The sequence below is a fragment of the Somniosus microcephalus genome, chromosome 12 (genome assembly GCF_052327205.1).
Source record: "Somniosus microcephalus isolate GS21.2 chromosome 12, FLI_Smic_1.0, whole genome shotgun sequence".
Classification (NCBI taxonomy): Eukaryota; Metazoa; Chordata; class Chondrichthyes; order Squaliformes; family Somniosidae; genus Somniosus; species Somniosus microcephalus.
Window position 1 is genome coordinate 53,468,580 of NC_140998.1, and position 21,710 is coordinate 53,490,289.

The 21,710-nt window shown below is 48.1% G+C and overlaps 1 protein-coding gene across 3 annotated transcripts in view; it reads right to left on the reverse strand.

The window, feature by feature from the left end:
* The window catches only part of lrrc9 (leucine rich repeat containing 9), a 225,406-nt gene that overhangs the window by 97,505 nt on the left and 106,191 nt on the right, over nucleotides 1–21,710 (reverse strand). For all 3 annotated transcript variants that reach the window (XR_015080189.1, XM_086002874.1, XM_086002873.1), the window contains exons 14-15: nucleotides 6,138–6,270; nucleotides 1,326–1,466 (exon numbers count right to left, since the gene is read on the reverse strand). Coding sequence is in view for 2 of the 3 variants with exons in the window: in XM_086002874.1 (XP_085859000.1) it covers nucleotides 1,326–1,466; nucleotides 6,138–6,270 (274 nt within the window). In the remaining variant the exon portion in view is untranslated. The remainder of the gene's footprint in view (nucleotides 1–1,325; nucleotides 1,467–6,137; nucleotides 6,271–21,710) is intronic.

Here is a 21,710-nt window from a genome sequence, read left to right on the forward strand (position 1 = left end):
ATGGATATGCTTGAAAGCTGTAAGAAAATAGCTGTCTTTTAAGTCCGGAAACAATTCACTGGGAATTATATTCTACAATCTGTATTTTATGGTTAGCTTTAATTTGGCCTTTTTGACAACCCAATTGAGCTTTCTAAAGGCCTGGATAGATGAGCGCTATCTGGCCTAGAAATTGGGCTGTGTAGCATCTGTTTATAGGCGCTACGTGGCCTACTAAGACCCCAGAATGGCGGGCAGGAAGCACGCGCACACTTCCAACTGGCAGTGCACCGCCCACCATATTAGTTGAGGAGGTAGTGCTTGCATCAGAAGTGCACACTGGCAGCATTCAAAGTTAAAAACAATGTATGCAGATGAGGGTCCTGCGCTTCGTGCAGGACTCGTTTTCCATTTTAGACCACCGCAGCATTTCAACTGTCACATGCTGACCTCGCTAAGCACAATGTGACGCTTACTATTTCTGGCTGTTTGACGTCTGGGCACTTTTTGCTGAGTTCTAGCGCTTGCGAAAGATCACTTTGTCTGCAGAGAGAGAGGTTTTTCTACTTTTGCACTGTTGTTGCTCTTTGCCTCACAAACTGTCTTGCTGTAGACTGGGTGGTCTGGTTGGACTGCCAATGGGAATGGAGGATGATTGATAGCAGAGTAGGAGAAGCTCCCAGAAGAGGGAGGAGGCGGCCACTGCACAGAAGGCCACATCCACAGAGGATCTTCAGGGAGAATTCCTCCTACCTCAACTTGACTGAGGAGCAGTGTATGAGGCGCCTTCGCTTTACCAAGAAGGCTGTTACCGGGCTCTGTCACCTGCTCCAAATTCAACTATAGCCTAAAATCAGGGCATGGACAGCACTGCCTTTGGCTGTCAAGGTCACCGTAGCCCTTAACTTTTATGCCATCAGCTCCTTTCAGACTGCAACAGGTGACGTCAGCAACATCTCACAGTTCACATTACACTGATGTATCAGGGAGGGCACCATGACCCTCCACACCAGGAGAAACACTTATATCTCCTTTCCTATTGACAGAGCGAAGCAGGTTGAAAGAGTACTAACCTTCGCCTGCATGGCAGGCTTTCACATGGTGCAAGCTGCCATTGGCTGCACGCACATTGCCTTGCATGCTCTCTATAACAAACCTGGAATATTTATTAAACAAAAGGGATTCCACTCCCTCAATGTACAACTGGTTTCTGACCACAGGCAGCACATCATGCAGTCTGTGCTTGCTATCCCAGCAGCATGAGTCACAACTCTTTCATTCTGTGTCAGTCTTCTGTGTCACCTTTATTCCAACTAGCAATACCAATGCATTATGCACTTTGTTACCTTTATCATCGGCAGATCTGGTGTCCACTTTTCGAGGTCTATAGACAGAATTTGCGTTAGGGTATTTTATCCGTTCTACAAGTTCTGAATCAAGGGCCTGAACACTGTGGCCAAGGAAGACTTTGGCAATGATGATCTGACCTAAAAGCAAAGTTGAATAATTTGGTTCAGTGACTTTTTGCAATTGAATACTTTATGTTTGATCAAGTTTGATATGGAAAGTATAACATAGCATTAATATGGTGCAAGCAAAGAACAATCAGTCTGCCACATCCCTCCAATTTCTTCCAGCAGACCATATATAATTTGCACTGTCATGGACTCCAACCAATTTGTGCAATGCCCTGAGGGAGGTAAAGAATCACAGGTAGAATGCAAATAAATAAATAAATCTCTGTAGATGATAGAATATCAATCCTAACTATACAATTTATATTATTCAAACCCAATCAATTGCATTTCACAGATTACATTTCTATAATCTCAGCAGGGGGACAACCACTGTATTCCACTCATTTATGACAACCACTTATGTTTATTTATTTAACATTCACTCAGTTTAGATATCCAGCTCATATATGTACACATTATTTATTTACAATTCTTATCCAACCCCTCTTGAATGCATTAACTCTTTGCTGGGACACTGTTCCAGAAGTGCCCTCTTGTACTTTGCCCAAGTGTCATTCTTCATGTAGGAGCTTTGACAAAAAGTCATCAGGCTGTTTTACCATTGCTGAGCCAGATCTTCAGCCAACATCCATACATGTGCACCTTCAACAGGGGCTACTGGATAGTGATCAGAAGAACACAGACCAATTTTTCTCCTTCTTAATCCAGGAGTTCTGGGGCCAATTGTAGAGGTCCTGCTGCCACAGCAGGATTAAGTTAGCTCAGCGTACACTGGGGATCAAACCGGAGACTTACCAAGGAACATAGGAACAAGAGTAGGCCATTCAGACCCTTGCACTGGCTCTGCCATTCAATTAGATCATGGTTGATCTGCACCTCAACTCCATTTTCCCACCTTTGCTCCATATCCCTTGATACCCTTACCCAACAAAAGTATATCAATCTCACCCTTGAAAGCTCCAATTGTCCTAGCATCCATAGTCTTTTTGGGGCGAGAGTTCCAAATTTCTACTACTGTTTTGTGTGAAAAAGTGCTTCCTGATTTAGCTCTTGAATAGCATAGCTCTAATTTTACAATTAAGCCCCAATGTTTTTGATTTCCCCTCCAGAGGAAATACTTTAAGAACATAAGAACATAAGAAATAGGAGCAGGAGTAGGCCATTTGGCCCTTTGAGCCTGCTCTGCCATTCAATAAGATCATGGCTGATCTTCTACCTCATCTCCACTTTCCTGCACTATCCCCACATCCCTTGATTCCCTTAATAATCAAAAATCTATCGCTCTCTGTCTTGAATATACTCAACGACTGAGCCTCCACAGCCCTCTGGGGTAGAAAATTCAAAAAATTCACCACCCTCAGTGAAGAAATTTCTCCTCATCTCAGTTCTAAATGGCCGACCCCTTATTCTGAGACTGTGACGTCTGGTTCTAGACTCCCCAGCCAGGGGGAAACATCCTCCCTGCATCTACCCGGTCAAGCCCTGTAAGAATTTTATATGTTTCAATGAGATCATCTCTCATTCTTCTAAACTCTAGGGAATATAGGTCTAGTCTACTCAATCTATCCCCATAGGACAATCCCCCTATCCCAGGAATCAGTCTGGTGAACCTTCATTGCACTCCCTCTATAGGAAGTATATCTTTCTCTGTATCTACTCTACAAAATCCTTTTAACAGTTTTAAACACCTCGATCAGATGATCCCTCAATCTCTTACACTCAAGGGAATAGAAGCCAAGTTTATTTAATCTATCCTCATAATTTAACCCTCTAATCCCCAGTATCCCTGGTGAATCTGCATCCCCACCAAGACCAATATATCCTTCCTGAGGTACAGTGCCCAAAACTGAACTCCGTACTCCAGATTTCCCTGGCCTTTTTCACATCATAAAATTCCAAATAAAAGATTATGGGGTAGAAATTGCAATGTGTCTTGCACTTTTCTGTGGCCCAGAATGGGCGCCATGAAGTCCAATTCAGGAATGCAACGTAATGCGCCAGAAAAGCGAGCAATGCCATATTGGTTCGGGTGGTCGATAGGCATCCCTGGCAGCCGCCTATAGCAGATGCAAGCATCATTTAAATATTATAATCAGGGTCCTGCCCCTGAATCATGGCCCTTTCCTGAATTTGGTGTTCATGCATGCCTCAAATGTCATCCCTCCTTAATGTGCTGGGCGGGTTAAGGAGAACAGTCGGGAAGCAGCTTTCAGAAGCAATATTTAAAGGGATCCCCACCTCCATTATGGCAAGTCTCTGGTTAGTCATTGTAGGCTTCTAGGATGTTTTTGGGCCAAGTTTCTGGCCATCTTGGATGTTGTTTGGCTGTTAAATACTTTGGAAGAGAGAGTTTGTGGAGGGCTCCAAGTGTTTCACTGATTTTTCTTGTTCACAATAGCTGAACATGGGCATGCTGCTGGGCTTACCCTTGATGCTCCTAAATGCAGAAGAGGAGGAACTGCAGCAAGGAAGGCAGTGAAGACCTACACAGGCTGCATTAAGAGGGCGAAGAAGGCAAGAGCGCAGGAGGCCTTACAGCAAGCGGGTCTTCAGGAACCGATCATCATATCTGAACCTCACAGGGCAGAAGTGTTCAAGGCAGCTGCGTTTCAACAGGGAGACTGTCACGCACCTGTGCCACCTGTTTCAGCGAGAATTAGAGACCAACACCAGGGCATACCTGTGGCAGTGAATGTTACCATGGCTCTAAATGTATATGCCTTCCAAACTGCTTCTGGGGACATCAGCAATATCAGTCAGTTTGGTGTGCACACGCTGATCTGCCAGGTTATTGATGCACTGTTTGAGGAGCCAACAGTTCATCAACTTCCCCTTAGAAGCCAACAAGTGGGAAGAAAAAGCACTGCGATTTGCCTCATTGCTGGATTCCTGCAGGTGCAAGACATCCTCGAATGCATTCATGTAGCCCCACGGGTTCACAATCATGATGCAGCTCTGTTTCTGAACAGGAAGGACTTCCATTCACTCAATGTGCAATTCATTTGTGACCACAGGCAGCGAGTCATGCAGGTCTGCTTCCTCAGTAGTCATGATACTTCCATACTGCGCCAGTCCTCAGTAATCCCTCTATTTCAACCAGACCGTCGGGTGGCAGGATGGCGTGTGGGGGACAAGAGATATCCTCTCACCTACTGGCTCACGACTCCTCTCAGGAACCCGGGTACAGACGACAAGCTCTGACATAATGAGAGCTATATATCAACAAGGGTTCTCATTGAGCAAATCATTGGCATCCAAAAGCAACGGTTCCTCTGTCTGGACAGGTCCTTCAGTACAGCCCAGAAAGAGTTTCGCTGTTCATCATTGTTTGCTGTATGCTCCACAATGTAGCTATTCAAGGGGGAATTGCCTTGGAGATTCCTGAGGAGGAAGAAGTGGACCAAGAAGATGAAGAAGGGAATGAGGAGCCGGAGGAAGCAGTAGAATACGGCCCAGCAGTCCAGTGAGTTCCCAGAATAGTATGGCAGCAAATTATTGAGGCGAGATTCTCCTGATCAATCCCACCCTTGCCCCCAGTACCAACAGTCCCTCCTTCCATTTGACCCAGTCCTCACACCCACCATTTTAATGCCCTCAAACTGTACATCTATTTTGTTCCTCTTAAATCAATAAGATTATGAAAACCAACATGTATACCAAAACAAAATCTTTGACTTCACTATTCCAGCAGACTCCATTATTGATTTAACAAATGCTTACATGACTGATACCTATCTACAAGCTTGTTTACCAATTCTAGTGACCTATGAGGTGATTCCCCAGTGTCTACAGCTTGGGAGGTGGAAGACTGCTGAACCACTGAGGGCACTTGAGAAGGCTTCTTCCTACATTGCAGCCTGTCCTGGGTGCAATATTCCTCACGCTGACGCGCACTGCCACCTCTACCCAATCATGCCAGGCAGCTTGCCAGGAAATCTTCCTGCCGCTTGGTGGCTAGAAGATCCCCCTCCTCCTGCCAACCTCCTCCACCAAAACCTCCAAAGCAGTAAATTGGGATATCCTTGCAGCCTGCCATTTTACACAATCCTCTGTGATAGATGCCTGCAGCCAAAGTGCACCACCTTTAAGAGGTGCAGGTTGTCATTAATTTGTGTCAGAATCGTGCAAAATTGACGTCCCCATCAGGTAAGCTGCCAATCAATAGCACTGCTATTTTATTTTAGTTAATCACACCCCACTAATTTGGGGGATTCTTTCTGCCTATGTGATCGGGCGTGTGCTCCAAGCGCAATGTTCATTTTTACCACAAAAATGCACTTAAACGAATTTCTACCCCATGACTTTGCCATTCAATTTGAGAAAAAAGTTGTTTCTGTTCCTTCAACAGATTTAGTACTGAATTTTATCAGTATTTCTTGAAGATAAAGTTGGAGTTGTTTCCAATTTTGTACATGAACTTGGACTTGGGAGTACAGGGCACAATTTAGAAATTTGAAGATGACACAAAACATGGAAGTGTAGTAAACAGTGAGGAAGACAGTCATAGACTTCAATGTGGAAGCATGTCATCCTCGGTTGCAAGGGACTGCCCAAGAAAGAGATTATCCTTAACTTCTATTTTGAATAATACTACAATAATGACAACTTGATTCTGATGAAAATAATAGAAGCATACCCAAGGAAAAAACTAATCAAAGAGCTAATACACAAATCTCTTACCATATCTGAAAGGTACCGGATCAATAAAAGTTTTGTTCCAGGCTTTAGTTTTTCGCTGCAGGTACTCAATTCTGGGCTGTTCACATAAGCTCATACTGTTACAGAGAGGGACTGCCTCATCGCGACCTAGAAACTGTAAAGATGAACAAAAATATATGGACCCGTTACATTTGTTGTGTGAAACATCTGTAGTTCCTGTTTAGTATTAATGGTGGACTGTTCTTTATTAGGTTGGTAACTGCATAAAATCTGATTTATACACATTTTGAAGGAAACAAGTGAAATATTAACTACTAAAAAAGTAAAAGATGTCACATTTGTATTCCGTTGATAAACAGACAACTGCTTTAACAGTATATTAATTACATTTTCCAAGATTAGTAGTTGTTTTAGCAGATTAAAAATGATTGGCGATGCTATGAAAAACCTGTAAAAGTACAAACCATAAGCTGCAAAACATAGTGCCAAAAGACTCTGAGTACAGCAAGAGAGTAGGTGGAAGAAACTTAGGCCTAGAAATTCAGTTGCGTGCGCCAGCCGTTAGCGCCTTAGGAGTAGATCTCGAGCGCTAGGCACTTAGCGGCCGGGCGCAGGGCGATCTGCGCCTACGCCCAACTTCAGTAGACATTTAGCGCTGGCGCAAAGTGTTTGCGCGCGCTCAGCTGCGCGCGCAGATTATGACGTCATTTCCTCGTGCAACGCCCTTTGTGCGCCCCAATCCGGAACTTCAGTCGTGCCCGCCCAATGTGGGCGTGGCGCTCCTAAGAACTGTGAACTGGAACGCAGCAGAGGCCATGCGGGCCTCGGGGAGCGCTAATTAAAGGGCACTTACCCTGAACTATAAAGGCCAGCCATTTTGCAGCAATCACTCTTGTGCAACGGATTTCTGGACAGAGACCAAGGAAGAGAGCTTACTGCTTTGGCCCAACATAGGAGGTATTTTTGGCTTCAGGCCAGGGCTTGGCAATTTGCCTTCATTGTGAGGTCATTGTTTGCCAGTATATTATGGGGGCTGCATGGGGTGCCAACCCTCAGTTTCAGCATTATGTGCGAAGGGCTCGCAGACGCTGTGTGAGAGGGGCAGCCCTGGCTAGACGCAGAGGGGGCAACAGGCGTCGGCAACCTAGGCCTTACCCACTCAGGAAATACCGCCAGCAGGTGTCCTATCTCACCATGCCTGCCGCGCAGTGTGTTAGGAGGCTGCGCTTCAGAAGGGAGGTGGTTGCAGAGATCTGCCAGCTGCTTCACAGAGATCTGCGTCCACAGCTGAGGTGCAGGACGTCTCTGTCGGTGGAAGTGAAGGTCACGGTGGCTCTGAACTTCTATGCAAGCGGCTCCTTCCAAGCCGCTGTTGGGGACATTGCTAACATATCCCAGTTCGCCGTGCATTGCTGCATCCGCCAGGTGACCAATGCCCTTTTCAGAAGGAGACACCAATTCATCTCCTTCCCCGTGACCCTGGAGAAGCAGCAGCAGCGTGCAGTGGGATTTGCGAGAACAGCGGGCTTCCCCATGGTGCAGGGCGCCATTGACTGCACGCATGTGGCTTTGCGGGCACCTATCCACAATGCCGAGGATTACCGCAACCGGAAGGGCTACCATTCCCTCAATGTACAGCTGGTGTGTGACCACAGGCAGCGCATCCTAGCTGTCAATGCCCGCTTTCCAGGCAGCAGCCACGATGCATTTATCCTGCGACAGACTACTGTGGCTGACATGTTCCAGGCACAGCCTCCCCCAAGAGGATGGCTCATCGGGGACAAAGGCTATCCTTTGCGTACCTGGCTCATGACCCCGCTCCGCGCGCCCAGGACCCCTGCTGAGGAGGCATACAACGAAAGCCATCAAGCCACTAGGAACATCATAGAACAAACGATTGGCGTCCTCAAGCAATGGTTCCGCTGCCTGGATCGTTCCGGAGGATCTCTGCAGTATTCGCCGGAGAGAGTCTCCCAGGTCGTGGTCGTCTGCTGCATGCTGCACAACCTGGCTATCCGCAGGACTCAGGCACTGCCACCTCACGCTGGAGCACCACCTCAGGAGGAGGAGCAGGAGGAGCATGAGGAGGAGGAGGAGGAGGAGGAGTACCAGCCCAGGAGGGAGGCACAAGGTCCAAGGGCCGCCCGTCGGCGGCTTATTGAACGTCACTTCTAGGCCCCCTGTCAGGGAATGGCTTGTGGCAATGAAGGGACCTGAATGCAGCCGCTCCGCAAGCCCTCAGCCGGCTAAGGCAACAACCACTTCAAACATCAAACATGGACAAGCTGAATAAATAAAATGCTTTATTGAACAAACTCAGGGCCCTTCCCACATGAAACCCAAAAACAGACAACACACCCAAAAAACTGTCAGACACATGACTCACTCCCACAACCTGGGGAGGAATAACAAAACATTTCCACAAAAATGGCCTTCATCCTCGGCCTTACAAAAACAACCATCCCCATAAACAAAACAACCATCCCCATATAAAAACACATTTGCCCACACCCTCTACTTTGTGGCCCGCGAGGGCGATTCCTTGACCAGCCTTTTGCGGCCCCTGGCCGCCCTGCTGCTCCTCCTCAAAGTGTGCCCAGTGGCTGCTGCAAGGCTGGGGGAAGGCTCCTGAGGGGCACATGGCGTGACGGGAGATGCCCTTGGGGGTCGGCCTAGACGAGCTCTGGCCCTCGAGGGGCCGGCTGGTGACTGCTGCAGCTGTGGCTGGGCAGCAGCAGTCTCTCCAGCAGCTCGTCGCAGCTCCACTGGGGGAGTGGCAGTGGCGGCTGCAGGAATGGGGGCAAGCTGGCTGATGGCAGGTGCTCGCTGCTCGCCTGAGACACTGGCACTCGCCCGGGCCAGCACTGCAGCATGCGCAGCAATCTGCTGAAGGACAGACCGCTGTGCTGCTGCAGCGCAGCGGGTGCCCTGGCGATGCCTGGCTTACACAGCGAGTGTGGCAGCAGTGAGTGCCCGTACTGCCCTGGTCTGTGCCCGCATCAGACCAGCCAGTGACTGCACGGCACCACTGATCACCTGGCGACTCGCGGACTGCTCTGCCCCGAAATCGGACCGACTCGCGGACTGTTCTGCCCCGAATTCTGCCCGACTCGCGGACTGTTCTGCTCCGAATTCGGCCCGACTCACGGCCTGTGCTGCTTCGAATTACTCGAAACTCCTGGCCTGTGAGGCGCCAAAATCGGCCACACTATGAGCCAGGGACTCGATGGCCTCAGGCAACCATGCCACAACCCCCATGAACTCGGTGTGCCGGCGATCCGAGTCCACGGACATTTGATCGAGGAGGCGCACCTCCTTGGCGAGGACCGTCTCCGGACTGGAGGCCGGACTCTCCCTCTGGGGAGAAGGTCGCCGAGCTGGCCGACCCTACCTGCGTTGCTGGATGCCACTGGGCCCAGCAACTACACTCCCCTGCGACCCTTCCCCCCTCTGGGAAGAAGGCCGCCGAGCTGGCCAACCCTTCCCGCGTTGCTGCACGCCACTGGGCACAGCAACTACACTCCCCTGCGACCCTTCCCCCCTCTGGGAAGAAGGCCGCCGAGCTGACCGACCCTTCCCGCGTTGCTGCACGCCACTGGGCACAGGAGCTACACTCCCCTGCGACACTTCCCCCTGGCTGTTCTCCAGGGAAGACATGTCCCCTCCATTGGCATCCCCTGGCGCGGCTGAGAGTTCCCCTGATGGGCCGCCTTGCTCTTCCTCTTCCTCCTCCTCCTCCTCCTCTTCCGAGGGGCTGTCAATGGCAGCTTCAGGGACCTCCTCCTCACCATCTGAAAGCAGGAAGGCACAAGAGTAGCTTTAGAGTGAGGAGAGGGCATCAGCGAGGGAGGCATGAGTGGTGGCATTCAGCGCATTGGTCGGACAGTGGCAAAGGATGTAGATCTGAAGCGCAAGTGAGACGAGAGAGGTCCAAAAGGTGATGTCCTTACCATTGGTGCCCAGAACAGGGTCGGCATCTCCAGATGCAACGGGGCCAATCAGCCGGGCACCCATGAGGCTACCCACGCGCTCTTCAAGGTCACTGAGCTGCTGGATCTGGGGACCGCCTCCCCCGGTCACAGTCCGGCTCTTCTGATTGTGTGCCAGCTTGGCCTGCAAGAGAAAGGACGGCCTCTAAGTACAGTGTGGTGCCCAGATCTTGTGTGCACTGCCTCCCATGGTCGAATAGCTTGGCCAGTGTGGTGCCCAGATCTTGTGTGCACTGCCTCCCATGGTCGAATAGCTTGGCCAGTGTGTAAAGTGCAGAATGTGCAATTGATGTTCATGCCAGTCCCATAGCTGCTGGATGAGGGCTGGCCATTAGGGCTTTTAGGTCCCTTTGCCCATAATGTGAGGTGCACATGCAAGGATGAGGAGGACACTGGAAAGGGGACTCACCCTGACAATCCTTGTGAGGTCATTGAACTTTTTCCGGCATTGGACACCAGTCCTGGGGACCTTGCTGTTGGATGTGACCCTGTGGGCAACCTCCCTCCAGGCTTTCCTGTAGACGCTGGTGGCAGGCTTCTTGCCACTGTCCGGGAACAAGAGTTTGCGTCTCCTCTCCAAAGCCCTAACCAGCACCCTCAAATCATGGCCAGTGAAGCGCTGTGCTCGTTCACGGGCCTTCTGCATCTTTCCCGGCGCTATTTCTGTTCAGCAGCAGTGTTTAGGCCTAGCTGGAGGGCTGCAGTGTCCAGGGCGTGGCAGCAGACGTACTCGACCCTTCCCCCTTGAAGAGCTGGCCGGCGCCAGGGTGTCTGCTGTCAATCAAGAAATGACCGCACCTGCACTGCGCCCGGCCTCGGCGGTTTAGCTCAGCACCGCCGGCTTTGCGCCTAAAGATAGTTGTGTAACGCCAGTTTTAGCGCTCGAGCAAACTCTTAGGGCGAAGCTACTGAATATCGGCGAAGTGGCCTCGACTTTGCGCCGGGCGCAAACTTTACCGGCCGCCCGACTTTTCCGCCCCAAAAGTGGCTATACTGAATTTCTAGGCCTTAAAGCCTAAAGGGTCCATGTTGAATTAAACAGAAGATAATGAGACATACTAAATGACTACTCCTTGGAGACTTTTTATCTGGGAGGATCCGAACGATAGATCTTCTGAGATCTCAAACACATATTGTGCACTCCAGTATTTTGTCATGAACAAAACAGGGTTGTAAATAACTTGAAGGAGCTGAAAAGCAATGAGTTTCCTAGGATGAATGAACAAAATCCCAGTGTATTGAAATAGACAAGGGATGAGATTTGTACAGCACTCAGTCACTTGGAGGGAACTGATTAATTACTTTTGGCAATGATGTATCATTGTATTGGCTACTTTCTTTCTATCATGATAAGTAGGTGATTAAAAACTCATGAAAATAGCCCAGCTTGATTTGATAAATAACAGCCCCAGAACAGATATTAATTCTGCAACAGGTATCTGAAGGAGAGGCCATTCAATTTAAATAAAAGCATCTTGTGGGTTTTGTTTGACTGGCAGCTGTACTTGAGTTTAAACGATATGCATGTATAATTTCTTAGTCAAATTTTGAAAGTATATCTCAGGCAGTCCTGTTGCAATCAAGTAGTCCATCTGAATCCATCAGGGGGATATGGGTAAGCCAGAGAGACTCCATGGAAAGAACACAAGAACATAAGAAATAGGAGCAGGAGTAGGCAATTTGGCCCCTCGAGCCTGCTCTGCCATTTAATGAGATCATGGCTGATCTGATCTTGGCCTCAACGCCACTTTCCTGCCCGCTCCCCATAACCTTCAACTCCCCTGTAGCTCAAATATCTGTCCATCTCCACCTTGAATATATTCAATGACTCCGCCTCCACAGCTCTCTGGGGTAGAGAATTCCAAAGATTCACGACCCTCAGAAGAAATTCCTCCTCATCTCCGTTTTAAATGGGCGACTCCTTATTCTGAAACTATGCCCTGTAGTTCTAGGTTCCCCCACGAGGGGAAACATCCTCCTTGCATCTACCCTGTCAAGCCCCCTCAGAATCTTATGAGGGAGAAATTGAGTCGCACCCCTTTGGGGTGCTAACTTCGCCGATTACTGCGGCCATGTTTGATTTACACCCTTGATTTCTCTGACTTCCACTTTTGCTTTTCTCCTTCCTGTCTTTTGCTTCTATCCTTGCTTCCCTTTCCTCTGTCTCCCTGCACAGGTTCCCAACCCCCTGCCATTTTAGTTTAAACCCTCCCCAACAGCACTAGCAAACACTCCCCCTAGGACATTGGTTCCGGTTCTGCCCGGGTGCAAACCGTCCAGTTTGTACTGGTCCCACCTCCCCCAGAACCGGTTCCAATGTCCCAAGAATTTGAATCCCTCCCCCTTACACCATTCTTCTAGCCACGTATTCATCTGAAATATCCTTCTATTTCTACTCTGAATAGCACATGACACTGGAGTCCTGTTAGAATTTTATAAGTTTCAATGAGATCCCCTCTCATTCTTCTAAACTTTAGCGAATATAAGCCTAATCGACCCAATCTCTCTTCATACGTCATTCCTGCCATCCCAGGTATCAGTCTGGTAACATACGGCTGGCACATGGAAATTAATGTCTGGCCGACCTTCTTAACGCACCATACAGCATCTGTACAATAAACTGTGGGGTTCTAACACTCTCACCACCATCATTACAGAAGAAAGGCGCCCTGACCCCTCACTGTGCAACTTTCATTTCTGACCACACATAGGCCAACTCTTTGAATCGTTGCCATCGCTTTTCTTTAATACATTTATAATAATGATGACAAATGTTCGTATCAGATAAAAATACCCAAGTGACTACCCTTGCGACTATTTGTGTGTTAACTTGCTATTACGCGTGCTTCTACATGCTGCTTCATCTGTGGCTTCAGCAGACGTAGAGGCACCTTGCTCACTTCTATGCTGCTCCTGTTTTGACGCCTTTGGCGGGCATCCTCTGGGTTTGGGAGCCTGGGAGGGCTCCGCAACAGTCTGCTCCTCCTGCGGCTGTGCAGGGGCTGAGACAGCCATCTCAGTTGGGTGAGGAATCTGGAGCTCTGACCAAGGGCTCCACTGTGGCATGGTAGCGTGAGTGCTTGGAAAGGTGCCCACACTTCCTTGTTGTCGACCACCAGCATCCCCTTCATGGGTCACCTGCACTTCACTGCTAGCAAGTGGCTGGAGAGCACCTTGCTGCACATCAGTGGGGCCATGAGGTCCCGTCTCTGTACTGATAGTCCTCATAACGGGGACGTCTACGTACCTCAGGTTCCTCTCCTCAACAGATGCCCATCTATCCTCCATATCAGACCATCTATTTAAAGAGTCACCATGCTCATTTGAGTCTGGCGATTTATGCCTTCCATGGAGGTTGCCATCCTTTCCATGGCGGCACCTACATTCGCCATTGAGTGCACCATGGCATTGTTCATGTTTGAGATGGACTCCTCCATTCTCTGCACACTCGCAGTTACCATGGATGCAAACCCTGTCAGAGACTCCTACACTTGTTCCTGGAGTTCCAGCACCACTCTCTTTCTGGATGGCCCCAGAGGCACAGCGTCTACATGCAGCAGAGCAAAGCTAGGAGCGCCCGGCGACCTCCGATGAGGACTCTCCAGTGCTGTCGCTACTCCATCATCTGCTGATGCTCACTTGTGAGCTGTGATACACCAGGTAACAACACTACTCTATGTCGCGAAGGACCCACCGAGGTGTGTGTATCTGCGCTGGAGCTGGGTGTGCTGATTTCTGGTGACGCTGCTCCCTCAGAGGCTGCAGGTTCCTCTGAGGAGTCATCCGGCTCTTCTTTCTGGACAGTGTGGAGGGGGGCTCTCGATGGTCCTGTGGGGGAGTAAAGGCATGAGTGAGACATGTGATATTTAGGTAGCAGACACATCCTATTGTGCAGATGATCAGAAGGCAATCTGTATGAACATCAGATGCCAAATCAGTCACTCATAAAATTGAAATGAGAGGGTTGCAAATCTATTCTGTCACCAGCTTCCTCTACTGCACCCGTTTCTCCATCCCCCACTTCCAGCTCCTCTGCACTGCCAACAATGTCGACAGCAGCCTCCTCATCGTTTGTTAAAGTCGCCAGGGATGGTGGGCCTCCTTCTGTCCTCACTCTCCCTCTTATTGTGGGCTCTCTTTTCCTGCAATGAGGGACACAAGTGGAGTTTCAGCAAGATTGATGGAGTGAGTGTAAAGAATCAATAGCATAGAAGCTTAGAGGAAGACAAAGATGGAGTGAGTTGCCAAAACCAAGACGCCTCCCTGTGTGTTGTTAGTTGTTGTCATTACATAACAGTGAGAGCGAGTGTTAGGGGTGCATAGTAGGATGGTGAAGTGATTCTGTACATGGAGAGAGAGAGGGATAGGTAAGGATGCAAGGGAAGTAAGGGTAAGTTGGGATGTGGAGGAGTAGGTTGACAATGCAGAGTGCTGGTGAGAAGAGATGGGAAGCAGATTGAAAGTAAGTGTGATGTTATACTCACTTTCACCGAGCGTAGCAGATCATTGTACCTTTTTTGGCACTGGACCAAGGTGCGTGAACACAATGACCTTGCGCTTAGCTCCTCAGCAATTTGCAGCCAGGCTGCCTTTGGGAGGGAACAGGACATCCCTGCGTCCTCTTACTCCCTCCACAAGAACATGGAGGGAGTCATAATCAAATCTAGGAGCAGCCTTAGATCTTGCACCAGTCATGTTCAAAAGACGCATTTTCAGGAGCAGCATAAAGCAAATGAAGTGCAAAGGCTAAATGAGCCCCTTAAAAGCTCCTGAATGGAAGACGTCAGCAGAGGCGAGCAGCACACCCGGACCCAATGATTGTGCCGGCTAGTGCACACATTGGCTTAATAATTAAAATCGTGAGTTCGGAGCAGCTGAAGCCGGCAGCGGGACCGGTAGCCTCCGAGCACTCAACCCGACTCTAACCCGCCTCCACTGGGAAAATCGTAGCCTTTGTGTCTGCAATGAACCCCACTTAAGGACAGACTACCTAAACATGCAGTCAGCATGAATTTCTTCTTTAAAGAAGAACTTGACAAGTTCCTTAATAAAGATGACATTTCCAGTTATAGAGGGTAAGTTACTAGTTAGCTGGAATTACAGGCTATTGTGGTCTCCTGGAGCCTCAGTTGATTTTGTAAATATGAGAGGAATTTTGCAGTTTTTCCTAAATTAGCCAGTAGACTTTTTTCTGCTTTTTTCCCCCCTTCCAGGAGATTGCATGGTTAGAGTGTATGTCAAGGTGTATGTGACTATACTGTGTCTGAATAGGGCAGACTTAAGGAAGCTGATGGTCTTTCCTCTCCCCTTCTTTTGTATAATGGTCAGCTGGAGGAACTACTTGAGCAAGGTCTTAATGTCTGTAGGAGAGAATATTAAAAGAGAAAATGGGTATAAAAGAAACATACTGCAAGGGCGCAAAGTTGACATACAATATATCCTTTAAATGACCAGCACATTGGCTCCCTGTCCACTCCAGTAGCAAAGAGGCCAGAGCCTCCGATGAAGTTCGTCGGACTCAGGATAGTGTAATATTGGGTGGGGCAGCAAGGTAAGTCCGGGGGTGGGGGGGGGGGGGGCGGGGAGAGGGGGGAGAGCTGCATATTAAAAGGGCCTGACTGACTGAAACAGGCAGGTGCTTCAGCCAACCAGCAATAGACATTTGTAAACATAGAAGATAGGAGCAGGAGTAGGCCATTTAGCCCCTCGAGCCTGCTCTGCCATTTAATGAGATCATGGTTGATCATCCAAACTCAGTACCCTGTCCCTGCTTTCTCCCAATATCCCTTGATCCCTTTAGCCTTAAGAAATATATCTAACTCCTCCTTGAATATATTTAATGAATTGGCCTCAACTGCCTTCTGTGGTAGAGAATTCCACAGGTTCACCACTCTCAGGGTGAAGAAATTCCTCCTCATCTCAGTCCTAAATGGCTTACCCCTTATCCTCAGACTGTGACCCCTGGTTCTGGACTCCCCCGCCATCAGGAACATCCTTCCAGCATCTAGTCTGTCTAGTCCTGTTAGAATTTTATAAGTTTCAATGAGATCCCCTCTCATTCTTCTAAACTCCAGCGAATATAAGCCCAATCGACCCACTCTCTCCTCATACGTCATTCCTGCCATCCCAGGTATCAGTCTGGTGAATCTTCGCTGCACTCCCTCCATGGCAAGAACATCCTTCCTCAGATAAGGCGACCAAAATGGCACACAATACTCAAGGTGTGGTGTCACCAAGGCTCTGTACAACTGCAGCAAGACATCCTTGCTCCTGTACTCGAATCCTCTTGCTATGAAGGCCAGCATACCATTTGCCTTCTTAACCGCCTGCTGCACCTGCATGCTTACCTTCAGCGACTGGTGCACAAGGACACCCAGGTCTCGTTGCACTTCCCCTTTTCTAAATCTATTGCCATTCAGATAATAATCTGTCTTCCTGTTTTTGCCACCAAAGTGGATAACCTCGCATTTATCCACATTATACTGCATCTGCCAGGCATCTGCCCAATCACCCAACCTGTCCAAATCATACTGGAGTTTCTCTGCATCCTCCTCACAGCACACACGCCCACCCAGCTTTGTGTCGTCTGCAAATTTGGAGATATTACATCTAGTTCCCTCGTCTAGATCATTAATATATGTTGTGACTAGCTGGGGTCCTAGCACCGATCCCTGTGGTACCCCACTAGTCACTGCCTTCCTCTCGGAAAAAGACCTGTTTATTCCAACTCTTTGCTTCCTGTCTGCCAACCAGTTTTCTATCCAAGTCAGTACCTTACCCCCAATCCCATGTGCTTTAACTTTGCACGCTAGTCTCTTATGTGGGACCTTATCGAAAGCCTTCTGAAAGTCCAAATATACCACATCTACTGGTTCTCCCTTATCTATTCTACCAGTTACATCCTCAAAAAATTCCAGTAGATTAGCCAAGCATGATTTACCCGTTGTAAATCCATGTTGACTTTGTCCGATCCTGTCACTGTTTTCCAAGTGCTCTGCTATTACATCTTTTATAATGGACTCTAGCATTTTCCCCACTACCGATGTCAGGCTTACCGGTCTATAATTCCCTGTCTTTTCTCTACCACCTTTTTTTAAATAGTGGGGTTACATTAGCTACCCTCCAATCCATGGGAACTGTTCCAGTCTATAGAATTTTGGAAGATGACCAGCAATGCATCTACTATTTCTAGGGCCACTTCCTTAAGTACCCTAGGATGTCCATTATCAGGACATAATGTCCATTATCAGGCCCTGGGGATTTATTGGCCTTCAATCCCGTCAATTTTCCTAATACCATTTCCCTACAAATACTGATTTCATTGAGTTCCTCCCTCTCATTGGACCCTATGTTCCCCGACATCTCTGGGAGGTTATTTGTGTCCTCCTTTGTGAAGACAGAACCAAAGTATGTATTTAATTGGTCTGCCATGTCTTTGTTCCCCATTATAAATTCCCCTGATTCTGACTGCAAGGGACCTACGCTTGACTTTACCAATCTTTTTCTCTTCACATATCTATAGAAGCTTTTACAGTCAGTTTTTATGTTCCCTGCAAGCTTACTCTCATAATCTATTTTCCACCTCTTAATTAATCCCTTTGTCCTCCTTTGCTGAATCTTAAACTGCTCCCAATCCTCAGGTTTGCTGCTTTTTCTGGCCAATTTATATGTCCTCTCCTTGGATCTTATGCTATCCCTAATTTCCCTTGTTAGCCAATGTTGAGTCACCTTTTTTGTTTTATTTTTATGTCAAACAGGGATGAACAAATTCTGTAGTTCATCCATGCGATCTTTAAATGTTTGCCATTGCCTATTCACCGTCAACCCTTTAAGGAACATTCCCCAATCCATCCTAGCCAACTCGCGCATCATACCATCGTAGTTTCCTTTATTTAAATTCAGTACCCAAGTCTCCGAATCAACTACTTCACTCTCCATCTTAATGAAGAATTCTATCATATTATGATCGCTCCTCCCCAAGGGGCCTCGCACAACAAGATTGCTAATTAATCCTTTCTCATTACATAATACCCAGTCTAAGATGGCCTGATCTCTAGTTGGTTCCTCGACATATTGGTCCAGGAAACCATCCTGTATACACTCTCGGAATTCCTCTTCCACAGTATTGTTACTAATTTGGTTAGCCCAATCTATATGTAGATTAAAGTCACCCATGATAACTGCTCTGCCCTTATTGCACGCATCTCTAATTTCCCGTTTAATGCCAACCCCAACCTCAGCATTACTGTTTGGGGGTCTGTATACAACTCCCACTAATGTTTTTTGCCCCATGGTATTTTTCAGCTCTACCCATACAATTTCCACATCATCAGAGCTAATATACTTCCTTACTATTGTGTTAATCTCCTCTTTAACCAGCAATGCTACCCCACCGCCTTTTCCTTTTTGCTTCTCCTTCCTGAATATTGAATACCCCTGGATGTTGAATTCCCAGCCTTGGTCACCCTGGAGCCATGTCTCCGTAATCCCAATTATATCATATCCGTTTATATCTATTTGCACAGCTAACTCATCCACCTTATTAGGAATGCTCCTCGCATTAAGACACAAAGCCTTCAGGCTTGTTTTTTTAACACTCTTAGACCTTTTAGAATTATGGTTTACTGCGGCCATGTTTGATTTACACCCTTGATTTCTCCGACTTCCACTTTTGCTTTTCTCCCATCCTTGCTTCCCTTTCCTCTGTCTCCCTGCACAGGTTCCCAACCCCCTGCCATTTTAGTTTAAACCCTCCCCAACAGCACTAGCAAACACTTCCCTGGGACATCGGTTCCGGTCCTGCCCGGGTGCAAACCGTCCAGTTTGTACTGGTCCCACCTCCCCCAGAACCGGTTCCAATGTCCCAGGAATTTGAATCCCTCCCCCTTGCACCATTCTTCTAGCCACGTATTCATCTGAAATATCCTTCTATTTCTACTCTGACTAGCACGTGGCACTAGAGTCCTGTTAGAATTTTATAAGTTTCAATGAGATCCCCTCTCATTCTTCTAAACTCTAGCGAATATAAGCCTAATCCACCCAATCTCTCTTCATACGTCATTCCTGCCATCCCAGGTATCAGTCTGGTGAATCTTCGCTGCACTCCCTCCATGGCAAGAACATCCTTCCTCAGATAAGGCGACCAGAACTGCACACAATACTCAAGGTGTGCTCTCACCAAGGCCCTGTATAACTGCAGCAAGACATCCTTGCTCCTGTACTCGAATTCTCTCGCTATGAGGGCCAACATACCATTTGCCTTCTTAACCGCCTGCTGCACCTGCATGCTTACCTTCAGCGACTGGTACACAAGGACACCCAGGTCTCATTGCACTTCCCCATTTCCCAATCTATTGCCATTCAAATAATAATCTGCCTTCCTGTTTTTGCCACCGAAGTGGATAACCTCGCATTTATTCACATTATACTGCATCTGCCATGCATCTGCCCAATCACCCAACCTGTTCAAATCATACTGGAGTTTCTCTGCATCCTCCTCACAGCACACACACCCACCCAGCTTTGTGTTGTCTGCAAACTTGGAGATATTACAACTAGTTCCCTCGTCTAGATCATTAATATATATTGTGAATAGCTGGGGTCCTAGCACCGATCCCTGTGGTACCCCACTAGTCACTACCTGCCACTCGGAAAAAGACCCGTTTATTCCAACTCTTTGCTTCCTGTCTGCCAACCAGTTCCCTATCCAAGTCAGTACCTTACCCCCAATCCCATGTGCTTTAACTTTGCATGCTAATCTCTTATGCGGGACCTTATCGAAAGCCTTCTGAAAGTCCAAATGCACCACATCCACTGGTTTTCCCTTATCTATTCTACCAGTCAGTTCCTCAAAAGATTCCAGTAGATTAGTCAAGCACGATTTACCTTTTGTAAATCCATGTTGACTTTGTTCGATCCTGTCACTGTTTTCCAAGTGCTCTGCTATTACCTCTTTTATAATGGACTCTAGCATTTTCCCCACTACTGATGTCAGGCTTACCGGTCTATAATTCCCCGTTTTCTCTCTACCAACTTTTTTGAATAGTGGGGTTACATTAGCTACTCTCCAATCCATGGGAACTGTTCGAGAGTCTATATATAATTTTGGAAGATGACCAGCAATGCATCTACTATTTCTAGGGCAACTTCCTTAAGTACTCTAGCATGTAGATTATCAGGCCCTGGGGATTTATCGGCCTTCAATCCCATCAATTTCTCTACAAATACTGATTTAATTCAGTTCCTCCCTCTCATTAGACTCTATGGCCTAGAAATTCACTGGCCTTAGCGCCGCTTTTGAGGCGCTAGAGGGCCTAGCGCCGAAGTTATGGCCAGTTTAGAAATTGACAGGGGCCCTAAATCGGCGTTAGGCCGGTAGCGCTGCGCCGGCACCGATGACGTCATCGGTGTGCGCAGCGTCCCGGTTGCCATGGTAACCCGCCTGAACTCGGAAATTGAGTTGCGGCCGCCTCGCCCGTGGCAGCCGCAAGCAACGTTCTGGCCGAGGTGCCTTACAGAACTTTGCGCCGGCGCATTAAAGGCCCCGCGGCGGCCGGCCGCTTTCCCGCCGGCTGCCTGGCCGCAGCTCCCTCCCCGGACTCCCCCCCCCCCCCCCCGGAACAGAAGCAAGCCCGGCACTTGTCCGAGGTGCCGGGCTCATTTTTAAAAAGATTATCGCGGGCCGCGGCCGGGTGCAGGCAGCTCCTCCTTAACGGAAGGAGGCCTGCACTTCCCGAGCCTGCCGCACCGCAGCGGGCGCCGCAGCGCCGGAATAGCGCCGCAATGCGGCGCGTGGCGCCAGTTTTGAGGCGTTGAGACCCCTCAGTAGCGCCGGCAGCCGTTTGGGCGCGGCGCTACTGAATTTTTGGCGCGCGCAGGGGGACTTAGCGCCGGCACTAACTTCCGGCGCTAAAGCCCTCGCTGCGCCAAAACCGAATTTCTAGGCCTCTGTTCCCTGACATCTCTGGGAGGTTATTTGTGTCCTCCTTTGTGAAGACAGAATCAAAGTATGTATTTAATTGGTCTACCATTTCTTTGCTCCCCATTATAAATTCCCCTGATTCTGACTGTAAGGGACCTACGCTTGACTTCACCAATCTTTTTTTCTTCACATATCTATAGAAGCTTTTACAGTCAGTTTTTAGGTTCCCTGAAAGCTTACTCTCATATTCTATTTCCCCCCTCTTAATTAATCCCTTTGTCCTCCTTTGCTGAATCCTAAACTGCTCCCAATCCTCAGGTTTGCTGCTTTTTCTGACCCATTTATATGTCCTCTCCTTGGATCTTATGCTATCCCTAAGTTCCCTTGTTAGCCACAGTTGAGTCACCTTTTTTGTTTTATTTTTATACCAAACAGGGTTGAACAAATTATGTAGTTCCTCCATGCGATCTTTAAATGTTTGCCATTGCCTTTCCACCGTCAACCTTTTAAGTAACGTTCCCCAATCCATCCTAGTCAACTGTAAAAATAACAGTGGCTAGACCTTCAGAGTTAACTGAGCAATAAGTCTACTGACCCCATTTTGAGGCCATTACTGCCCCATTATCGCTAATTTTTGCAAGTTAAAATTGACTCCAGTAAGTCTCTTTATTAGCTGATTAATGT